Source organism: Dromiciops gliroides, chromosome 3 (genome assembly GCF_019393635.1).
Source record: "Dromiciops gliroides isolate mDroGli1 chromosome 3, mDroGli1.pri, whole genome shotgun sequence".
NCBI lineage: Eukaryota > Metazoa > Chordata > Mammalia > Microbiotheria > Microbiotheriidae > Dromiciops > Dromiciops gliroides.
This window is the reverse complement of record NC_057863.1, coordinates 322309780-322321821: the sequence shown is the minus strand read 5'-3', so window position 1 is coordinate 322321821 and position 12042 is coordinate 322309780. Positions and strand designations below refer to the sequence as shown.

The 12042-nt window shown below is 42.9% G+C and overlaps 1 protein-coding gene across 1 annotated transcript in view; it reads right to left on the bottom strand.

Moving 5' to 3' along the window:
- Window positions 1-11711, bottom strand: part of BOC (BOC cell adhesion associated, oncogene regulated) — a 51701-nt gene extending 39990 nt beyond the window's left edge. The window contains 2 exon segments of the mRNA XM_043993496.1: window positions 10539-10817; window positions 11551-11711. Of these exon segments, the coding sequence (XP_043849431.1) occupies window positions 10539-10817; window positions 11551-11683 (412 nt within the window). The 5' untranslated portion in view covers window positions 11684-11711.
- Between the last annotated feature and the right edge of the window lie 331 nt (window positions 11712-12042).

Genomic DNA, 12042 nt, shown 5'->3' with positions numbered 1-12042 from the left:
TAGGCCACCCAAGGAGCAGAAGAGAGATACTCCAGCCAAGCAATCTGTGTGGGGAGTGGAAGAGGAGTATTACTCAAAGAATACAAGAACTATTGTACTGGGTTAGACCAATGACCGACAACAATAGCTAGCATTTGAAGGTTTACAGTTTCATCTCATTCAGTCCTTACAAATACCCTATAAATTTGGTGCTATTAATATCCCCATGCTAAAACTGACCCTGAGAGAGGTAAAGTGACTAGCCAGGGTCACAAAGTATGTGAGGCAAGCTTTAAATCTGTCATTTACCTCTAAGTTCAGCACTCTATCCACCACACCACATAGCTGCCTAGGAATACCTACACAGTATGCCTTACCTACTAGAGCCAATGTTATATTCCAAGAGTATATTAGATCCAAAACAGTTTCAAAGAACTTATGATAGAAAATGTTCTCAACATCCAGAAAAAAAGAACTGTCAATTATGGGATTTTTTCCTTCTTTTTTGAGGTTTTTCCCTTGTGCTCTGATTCTTCTTTCACAAGATGACTAATGTAGAAATATGTTTAATGTCATTGTACATATACAACCTATATCAGACTGCTTTCCATCTTGGGGAGGAGGGAGGGAAGGAAGGGTGAGAGAAAAAAAATTTGGAACTAAAAACCCTGTGAAAACAAATGTTGAAAACTATCCTCATATGTAACTGAAAAATAATAAAATACTTTAAGGAAAAAAAGAGTATATTACCTGCTATAAAAGTACTTTTAAAATTTGTCCTCAATTTACCTAATACAAGCTTCAATACGGCATCTGATTCCAATGTATTGAGACGTCTATGCTCACTCTATCTGTACCTTTCAAGTTTTTATGAGCTTTCACCATATCTTTTCTCAGTCCTCATCTTCTCATATTGAAGTGTCTTTCTCTATTTTGGGGATATTGATACTGTTTTTAGCCTGTACTCTATTAATAGGATAATTTCTATAGCGCTTCTCCCACCTCTTGTCATCCTCTCTTCTAATATTCCAATTTATACGGTTTTCTTTGAAACCCATCTAAAAAAATGAATAATCTACTAGTTCTTTCTAGCTCTCATTACAGCAGATGGGCTGTTTCTAATGATAGGGTATGCATTTTTGTCAGTCACCTGGTTTATATTCTTGCTTAATCAAGAGTTCCTCTGAAAATCCTATTGAATGGATATCATCTGATCCTGGTGCTTTATTGATAACTAATTCACCAATCATACTTAGACCATCTAATGTACATACCACTATTTTTTCTAATTCCTCCTCTTTGCTATTATCTCTTGAACAATGAGAAATACTGAAAATTCCTTTAACATATTCCTTAATAAATACCAAGGCAAATCATTCATTTTAACCTATTTTCTATCTCCTTTTCATCTCTAGTTGACCTTTAAGATGATTTGGACTTTTAGTCTTCCTGTTAGCACTTAAGGGTCAACTAAAGATGAAAAGGAATTTTCAGTATTTCCCAACTGCTTTCACATAGGTGAGATTCCCACTCCTACCCCACCTCAACCCTTGAAGGTCCTTAGGAGGCTAGATGACCACTTATTATAGTGATGATTCCTCTTGTGTATGGGTTGGACCAATTGCTGTCTTCCAGTTCTTAAATTCTGTGATTATGCTTATGCTGATTTTCAACTATGGATCAGATTCACCAAGCTGCAGTGATTGCAAGAGATTTGATCAATATTCGACTGATTATCTAACCAGTTTTCTCCCAAACAACAGTAAAACCCTTACTGAGGTTGAAATTCCTTATAAGGTCTCCTGGACTTTTTTGGTCCAATTTCTATCTTGGATCTGACTTGGCCTTCTTTGTGGGTTTCCCTGCTGTCTTTGCACAGAAAAGAATGTCTATGCTTTAGGGGTACATGTGTGGAATGTCTATACTGTACAGGTACATATGTACATGGGCATAGTTGGTCCAGCTTGTAAATGAAGGACTGAAGGGGTGGCACAAGAATGTCCTTCATAGTAAAAAACAAAACAAAACAAAACATCAGAAATGGGTGTGAAGACAGGTTTCAGCCTGATGAGGTTCACTCCCATTCTATCATTCCAAATAGGGGTTGTACCAGAAAATTTAGGCAAAAATGTATTTTGTTTGAAGATGTCCTAATTACTCCATATTGTATTTTAACTAAACATCAATAAATTGATCGAAGTCTAGCTGCTGATATCATCTCCAGCACCAGACTTCACTTGCAGACAACTCTCCCTTCAGACGGCAAACTCCGGAAGCCACCTGTGTTTTCATTCCTCCCCCAACACCTCTGCCCTCCTGCTGTCCCCTACCCCGACCCTGGCCCATCAGCACCAGAATAAGCTTCCTGGAGAAGTCAAGGCCAGTAGACAAATGTTTTTCCAATATGCAGCTGGTGTTTCCCTTCTGTTTTATCAGGGGAGTCACTGCCAGGAAGAATGGGAAGCATATGAGAAGAGAGAAAAAATTCCTGGGTTTCCTTTCTAGCTTGAAAAATTCTCAATGGTGAAAGGTGTAAGAAATGCGGGCAAATTATAGGAATAGGCATGGGATGGGAAGCACTGTGTGTGTGTTTCTGTGTGTGAGGATTTTCTTCCTAGAAGTAGATTAAGAATGTAACTGAGGGGGGCAGCTAGGTGGTGTAGTGGATAAAGCACCTGGCCTGGATTCAGGAGGACCCGAGTTCAAATCCGACCTCAGACACTTGACACTTACTAGCTGTGTGACCCTGGGCAAGTCACTTAACCCTCACTGACCCACAATAAAACCTGTAACTGAGCCCATTATGAAAACTGACATTTCTCACACCTGTCCTGAGCAATGTGGTTATGAGCTGGATAGAAGTCAATTATATGTTTCAGTTCTAAATGTCTAGGATGGTATACAAAGTGCCAAAATACCAGCTCAGGCCTCCTAAGAAAGGAAGAGAGCATCACAATGCTTTGTGTTTGGAATTCTAAATGGGGAGATAGCAATGACTATGCTAGTCTTTAAGTTATCAATTTCCTCAACTGTCCAAAATATGTGAACCTAGACCCAGGGACTTGGTGAGGTCTTTCTTTCTTTAACAGGATCTGAAGAGCAATGGGTTCATGCCATGGGCAATCCATTTTTAGGGAAAAGATACTATTAGGTGGAAAGAGGTTGAGAGATTGAATGAGTTGGTTAAATAAGGACCTAGGACAGGCATTCTTAACTCCTTTTTGTTTGGTGTCACACTTTGACAGTGAAGCCCGTGGACTCCTTCTCAGAGTAACATTTTAAAATGCATAGGATTACAAAGGAAATCAATTATATTAAAATAAAGATGTACTGTTCCCCATCCAAATTCATGGACCTTCTGCGATCTATCCATGGACCAAATGAGGGTCCATGGACCCCAGGTTAAAACCTGTGACCTAAGGTAAAAAGAAATATTCCGAGAAGAATGGAGAAGGGATCTGGGGCATATGAGATGCACTGGGGGTCCATAGCTATTATGAAGGTAAATAAGTTCTTGGCATTGAGTATTCTACAACACGGAAGATCCCAAATTAAGCACACTGGTAGAGATTCAACATGCAGTCTGACAGCCGGTCTCCCAACAAAAAAATGTACTTAGACAAACAAGAAACTAGGAGAGGTTTGGAGAGGGAGGATAAGGAACAACAGATAGAGGCAAATCATTCCACTATTAAACGTTTACAAGGAAGGAAATTCTGTAACACTTCTTAACTGCTCCTTCCAGCTCAGGGACAACAAAGTGTAGGAGACTTTTCCAGAGACTCTGCCTAATGGGATTCACAGGCAACAAAGTTGCACAAAGAGGAATTTTTCTTCAGCTTGCTGACTTTACTACCCTGTGGACCCTGGGTCAGTTTGCCAGCCCTGCATTTCTTTTTTTTTTTTTGGAGGGGCAATGGGGGTTAAGTAACTTGCCCAGAGTCACACAGCTAGTAAGTGTCAAGTGTCTGAGGCTGGATTTGAACTCAGGTACTCCTGAATCCAGGGCCGGTGCTTTATCCACTGCGCCACCTAGCTGTCCCCGCCAGCCCTGCATTTCTGACTAGAAGTGTGGCAGATATAACTGGCAAGCTAGCAGCTCGATGAGCTGTACAAAGTAAGTTCTGCATGCGTGTCTGTCCTTTTTAGATGGGGAAAACATCAAATGCCCTGAGTGAGGGGTGTGGATCTAAGCTATGTGTATAAGAAGCCAGTGGACAAAGAAACAAATCTATCTCTTCCCATGCCTGCTGATGCTCTCTCCCCTTCCCCCATCAAATATGCTGGTCATTAAGAGAAGGAATGCCAGTGTGGTGTGGTCAGTCATGAAACATTTATTAAGCACCTATCATGTACCAGACACTGTGCTGGTATAGAGTATGGGACAATGGACAGAGAATCAGGAAGACCTAGGCTCAAAGGCTGTGGACACTTCCTAAATAGGAGAACCTGGGCAAGTAAATGTCACTTAAGCTCTCTGTTTATCAATTTACACTCATCTATACAATGAGATAGTTGGACCCAATGGCCTTAAAGTCTCTTATAGCTCTAAAATCTATGATCCATTGGCTATTTTTTCTTATGATATAAGTTTTTTAGAAATGGGGAGACTAAAAAGAGCCAGAGAATGTTAGCACTAACATTTTACAGACAGGGAGATTAATATTGTTCAGTCATTTCATACTCATGTCTGACTCTTCATGACCCCATCTGGGGTTTTCTTTTTTTTTTTTGGTGAGGCAATTGGGGTTAAGTGACTTGCCCAAGGTCACACAGCTAGTAAGTGTCTGAGGTCACATTTGAACTCAGGCCCTCCTGAATCCAGGGCTGGTGCTCTATCCACTGTGCCACCTAGCTGCCCCTGGGGTTTTCTTGACAAAGTTACTGGAGTGGTTTGCTATTTCTTTCTCCAGTTTATTCTGCAGATGAAGAAACTGAGGCAAGTGGGATTAAGTGACTGGCCCGGGGTTGCACAGGTAGTAAGTGTCTGAGGCTGGTTTGAACTCATGAAGAGTCTTCCTGACTCCAGGTTTAGAGCTCTATCCACTGTGCCACTAGCTGCCCAGTTAGGGAGACAGGCCCATTAATAAAGGAGAACCAGCAAAATGCCTCACACAGAGTAGGTGTGAATAAACATTGGCCGAATGAATGAAATGGAAAGAAAAAGAGTGGAAATCCCTAGACACTTTCTTTCCCCCACCTCACGAAGGGCCTTATGATATCTGGTCACAGGTTATAAACAGGAAGTGAGAAAAGAAAATACTGGGAGAAGTGGTCCTAGCCACCTTTGCCTTGTCCCCTCCCTACTCAGTCACTTTTACCCAATTCCTACCCCTGTAGGACAGGGGAGAGACAGGAGGATTTTCTTCCCAGATTAAGAATTTGACTCATTCAGATGATCAGTGATACTGAGAAATCGATGACCCAGGGATTACACTTCCGGTCTCTTCTTTACTCTCAAGGGCCCTATAGGAAGGGGGAGAAGGCTCAGACATAAGCCATATACCCTCAATTATACTCACACTTCAGGTTCAAGGCACTGCTCTAGCTAAGTATGTCCACTGTAAATGAGATCCCTGAGGGCTGATAGAGAGGCACACTACTAACGGGGCAGAGGAAAGAATTAGTTCAGAGATACCTTAGTTTAGCTCTTGGTATCCTAGGAAGGGGCTAAGGGAGTTCACGCTCACTACCAGACAACATAACTGTATGAATCTTATTGAGGGCAGTAACCTACATTTGCACAGACCTTTCCTGGGGAGGGGGGAGAGAAAGAGGTTATTTAGACTGCCAGACTCCTGAATTCAGACTTACAACCTATCCATCATCACCCACAATTAACTCCAGTGGCTGTGGAGCCTACAAAGGACAAATAAGGGAATTAGAGAGAATTAAAGAATTAAAAAGGCACTAACTTCAAAGGCAGGTTAACAGAGCTAAGTGTCTATGTTTCCTAAGAATGAGGATTAAGGGGAATGAGGAGAAAGGGAGTGAGGAGATGAAAACAGAAAAAAAAATTTCAAAGAGGAAGAATTATTTTAGGTAGCTTCAAGTGGGTCACTAGGAGAAAAGCATGAACTTTAACAAGAGATTGATGTCATAGTTAAAAAAATGTCCATAACAGAGACATCTACAAAGTGGTGGGATGGGTTCCACAAAGGGGGACAAATGAAACAAAAGCCAACACGTTAAAAGAAATGAAAGGGGGCAAGCTAGGTGGTGCAGTGGATAAGCACCCGCCCTGGATTCAGGAGGACCTGAGTTCAAATCAGTCTCAGACACTAGACACTTACTAGCTGTGTGACCCTGGGCAAGTCACTTAACCCCCACTGCCCTCACAAAAAGAAAGAAGAGAGAGAGAGAGAGAGAGGGGGCGGGGGAAGGAAGACAGGAAGAAAGAAATGAAAGGAGAGACTGAGCTATAGATCCCAGGACCCGAGTTCAAATCCTACCTACCACCTTTGTGACCTGGGGCAAGTCACTTAATTCCTGGACCTCAGTTTTCTCACCTGTAAAATGAAGCTTTTTGGACTAGATGACCTCTAAACTCCTTTCCAGTTGTATGATTATGATTCTATGAACCTCGTAGATCTAGATATTATAATATCTGTAATCTCTGATTTTTCCTCCCGTACCCCTCAAAATCTTGGAGCTATTTGGGAGTGGGTTGAACAGGAGGAGAATTTAAGTGAAGCTTCTACTCTAGCATCCCTGATGACAACCCTCCTACAGAAAGCGGTTGTAGACAGGACCCCTGGCTTCCAGGTCCCCTGACGTCCCTTGTTTCCCCAAAGAGCCAGGGGCTGAACACAGCCCGCTCCTAGGTAGACTTGAACAATGATGACTTTGTCTGGGGATACAGACATTTGAGAGAACTTTGGAGAGGCCAAAGGAAAAAGAAATCTTAGATGATGTATGTGTGTGCGGTGTAAGCTATGGTGGCTTTCCGCCTTTCCTCTAAATGAAAACCCTTGCTTTGGTAATCCCATCTACCCTCTCAGCCTCCTCAGACATCAGCCCACCGGCAAAACACAGCCCCATTCTGCTCTGGAATGTGAACTCAGAAACTTAATCTAACTGCTGAGTCCAGGCCAAATCCCCCAGATGGGCACCAACCCAATGACAGCACCCCCCCAAACCTCTGTCGTCCCGCTACCCCCCACTCCTGCCTTCAAGCTTAGGAGGTACAGTTCCACTCCACTGATTCCCTCTTCTCCATTACAGAGCCCTCCCTTCTCCCCCCTCCAATCCTCCCTTTCTCTCTCCAGCTCTCTTCTACCCTTCCAGCCAGGCCTAAACATTTCACTTCTGATTAATGTCTAAATGACAAGCCAATAGTTCTTGGCTTTAAAACAAAACTAGCTCTGCCTTCGCACAAGCCTCTCCTTTTCTCCTTCTGCCTTTTTGAATAGCTCCCAAACCCTTTCTTTTGTCCCCTCCCGCCAATTGCAGATCCCTCCATGCACCAGTGAAAAGGAACTGCAAGGCATTTTGTTTTTTAAATGGTGGTTGTAAATTTGCCTTCTCTCCACAGGGATACACCTTGAAGCAGAAGGAGCAATTCAAAGGAAGATCTCCTCCCCATCCCTTCCACTAACTCTCACACTTCACCTCAAACAAATGACAACAACAAAAGCAACAATCTAGTAGCCAAAGTGGCCAGATGGATACATATGGGATTTCTGAATAAGGTATCTCACCAGGATACACATTAACGATTCAGAGGTGAGCTAATCTTTTCCATTTATGATGCTCTATTCCCACATACACCTCCACAAGATTGAAGAGGACGGCACCTTCTTAACCTGGCTTCCATGAACTTGTTTTGGGGGTTTTATATTCTGAAAACTGCATTTCACTATAATTGGTTTCCTTTGTAATCCTATGTATTGTATTTTAAGCATTTAAAAACATTATTCTGAGAAGGGCTCCATAGATGGTAGACTCTCAAAAGGGACACAAAAATGACACAAAAAATGTTGAGAACCCGTGCTCTAAAAAAGAATATCCTAATTGACAAGTTATTTCTGATCTCAGCTTCACAGCTAGATAAGAAACCCTTTCTATTCCCTGCTCTACTGTATTAGACCCACACGAGTATGGCTTATAGCCCTTCCACCTGACAATCCTTTATAGTGACCAGATTGCTCTCTGTACCCCTCCATCCCTTATAGGTATATGTCTACCCAGAGATTTCTCTCTATCATACGTACTTGGTTACTTCTCATCAGGAGACAAGCTCATAAATATAGATATAAATATAAATGGATTTCTTTCCATGTAGGAGGCTCCAGTTACATGCCTGATGCAAATGCATGTAGCTCTTGCCATGTGTGGTGTGGTGTGTGGTGTTTGTGTGTGTGTGTGTGTGTGGTGGCCGGCCCCCAAGACACATCTCCCACTCAGTATCGTTTCTTGACATGAGACAGCAGTGTCCACACCCTTCCTTTCTGCAAGGGAAGAAAGGGCAGGGCGGCCTGACAGTCTTCCAAGAAAGCTAGGATGTAGCCTGAAGCCTCCCTTCTGCATTCCTGCGGAGCCTCGTTTCAGGGGTTAGTGAGGAGGACTAGGGAAGGGAGTGGGGGATGGGGAGGCAGTGAGACATCCTTAGCTCCCCTTCCTCTCCTATTGGCTTCCTCATTTTGAATCCCCGTCTCCAGGTGACTTATGTGTTCCATTGAGAGTACCCAGGAGCATAAGATGCTTTCAAAATAAGACACCTCATATTGCCAGCAATTAGCATGGCCAACAAAACCATCATCAAGTTAGTTCAATCTGTGCCACTTCTAACATATGCAGACAGGCCCTTCATTAGTGAGTTTCTGATATGACCATAATGAAGATGAGGATGCAACCAGAAGCCCAAAGCAGGGACTGTGGAGGAATAACAGGACACCCTTGGGACCCTCCCATTAAGCCACAAGTTGCCAAGTTTAGCATGGGTGAACTTGATACTTTTCAAATGAAGGGAGTCAAAAGCCCGAAGTCTCAAGCTGTGGTTTGCCTGTCCCCTTTAGTCTCATTGCCAAGAAAAAGGCTAGCTCCTTAAACTGTGCTGAATTTTCTCTAAGACATTTCTTTGTAGTCTTCCTAGTCCCTGTATCCTCCTGGTGGCTACAAATGAGAATGTATAGAAAGTGCTTTGCAAACTTAAAGCCTTATATCAAGCCCTGACTGATGTTATCTGTAGTATTCTTACTTCACCACCTCCCATCTCTTCTTTTCCTCTATGCCATAATGTCTCCTGCCCTGTTACATTCTTCAGAATTGTATTTGAAGGGTGGCTAGGTTGGCGCAGTGGATAAAGCACTGGCCCTGGATTCAGGAGTACCTGAGTCAAATCCAGACTCAGACACTTGACACTTACTAGCTATGTAACCCTGGGCAAGTCACTTAACCCTCATTGCCCCACAAAAAAAAAAAAAAGAATTGTATTTGAGGGTTCAAGGTATTTGGTAGGCTTTCCTCCTTAAGGGAATGCAAGAGTTTAGGCAAATTCTACAGATGAGGGAGGACGTTCAAACCAGACATGTCCTTGGGACAAAGGGCACACATAAGAGTTGGTTAGGGTAGGACAGAGAGTAGTACTCTCCTGTAAAATAATGGACAGTTCACTCTCAAGTAATCTTCTAATACTATTAAAATGTTTAAGAGCTCAGGGAAGGGGCAGCTAGGTGGCACAGTGGATAAAGCACTGGCCTTGGACTCAGGAGTACCTGAGTTCAAATTCAGCCTCAGACACTTGACACTTACTAGCTATGTGACCCTAGGCAAGTCACTTAACCCCCATTGCCCCACAAAACAAACAAACAAACAAACAAAAAAGCTCAGGGAAAAGGAAGGACATCCATTCTTACCTAACTAAGCATGTGTCTCTAGTGGACCCAAGTGCTTATGCTAGGGAAGTATGTCAGAGCAGATAGATATACCAATGCTTCCATTCACAACCCCTCTCCCTCAAAAAAGCTGAAGAGTTTCTTAAGTCTCCAATAGGAATATGCCATTCAAATGGGTCAAAGAATAATTCTCCCAAGTCCAAAGACCAATTTCCAAAGATGGAGAAAGGACTAGAGAATAGACATTTTGGAGAAAGGTGGAATAATGGCATAAGGATGACTCATCCTGGGTGTGGATATTTGGAGTTATAGGATAGTGGAGGTAGGAAAAGGGCAAATATGTCACTGAGGCAGGTTTGAAAATTGTTTCTCCTGGCCATTATTACTAGTCAGGGGGTCACATTGAGCCTTCATGATTTGGCTTTTTACAAAATAATACTTATATGTCATAGAGGATGGAATCTGTCAGCATTAAATATAAATTAATATATTAAAATCAATATTCAGTAAGTCCCTGTTGCGTCCCTTCCCCTGAGCATATCATGTCCTAGGGAGGTGCTAACTCTCTCGTCAGTCACAATTCTGCTGGACATTTGTCATTCCTTTGTCTTGGAAAAACCAACTGATGCCACCTCAGTTACCCAGAAACAAAGGTGAGACCAATGGCAGAGGGATAGGGAATGCACAGAGGGCAGAGAAGAGAACAGAGATGGTGGCACTCACTGGCTAGTGTCACTGTGGCAGGCACACTGGCTACTGCTCCGCAGGCATTCGGGGCCACGCACTGGTAGCGGCCCACGGTGTGGTTGTTGAGAGCAGCAATGACAAGGGTTCCTCGGGTGATGAGGATCCCCAGAGTGTCATCTGAGTCATTTAGTTCCTTTCCATCAGCCCTCCAAGTGATGTCCACCCATGGTGGTTCCACAACACAGCCTAGGATCACAGGGCCCCCATGCTTGTGGACAGTGGAAGTGGGCTGGACAGTAACCTGAGGAACCTCACCTGGGAGATAGAGGAGAAAATTCTGGATGAATCTTACAGAAGGATCAAAGATTAAGTCCTTATGGATCAATGATAATGCGGTTATCCCTTCCACACTGTGACTTCCCCCATCATGGTTTCGCTATATTACATAAGAAATTCAGTGAGCAATTTTTGGGGGAGTTGGCAGAAGCTACAGATAACACCCAAAGACCAGCAGATGACACAGAAAAAGTAGAGAATCTCAGAAATGTATAAATATATGCATAGTGTGGTATATCAACATATTTTATCTTTTAACACCATGATAATTCAGACTTCTCTGCTATGAAGAGAGGGCCAAAAAATTTTGCACAGATTTTCCAGATTGTAGAGGCAACAGTGCCCCTAACCCCTGGAATGTGGAAAGGATAACTGTAGACTATTTGACCTTGAAAAACCCTAGAATTCTTTAAAAACCATTCCAAGAATTTTGTAATATCTGTTCTCCAGCCCCAGGAAACAAAGGTGGAGGAACTTTGTGCAGAAATTCGAAAAGACAGAAATTAAGTGGGTACTGTTATTGCTAGTACTGTTATTTCTCTCCCTCCATCTTATGTTTTGGGCAAGTCTGACTAGGCCAGTAGAAGCCATATGCCTCCTGTAAGCCCTTTTAAAAGGTTCCCTGTGGAATTCTTGAGGTTTGCCATTTATAGTGAAGGAAAAATAGAGGGATCCCAGCAAGCAGAGAAAATTTGGGAAAGGAAGCACTCACCCAAATTGCCAAAGCAGCTGGCTGCAGTCAAGATGAGACAGATGATGGTGACCGCTGGTCTCTTCCTTCTTGGCATCATTGTCATCCCATGGCAGCGCAGTCTGTCACAGAGGGACCGAGGCAAGGTTCCCATAAGCCACCCTAGGGCACTTAAGGGAGAAGCTGCTAGCTCCTGCAGTTCTTTGCTATAACCAAGATTTGGGGAGAAGAAAACAAACAAAAAATACTCTGTCAGAAGATGTCATCTACAGTGATCCTCCCTATCCTTTCTGCTGCCAATTCTTCTCTGTCCCTATCCACACAAAGGTTGTTGGTCAGAACATCTGTGGTGAGAAGAGTGGATTAGTTGAATAAAAATTCTGCCCCATCTCTCATTTAAGAAAGACTTCTGTTAAGTTGTCCCCTTTGAGCTTAGGTATTTGAGTCTTAGGGCAGCTAGGTGGTGCAATGGGTAGAGTGCTGGCCCTGGTTAGGAGGACCTGAGTTCAAATC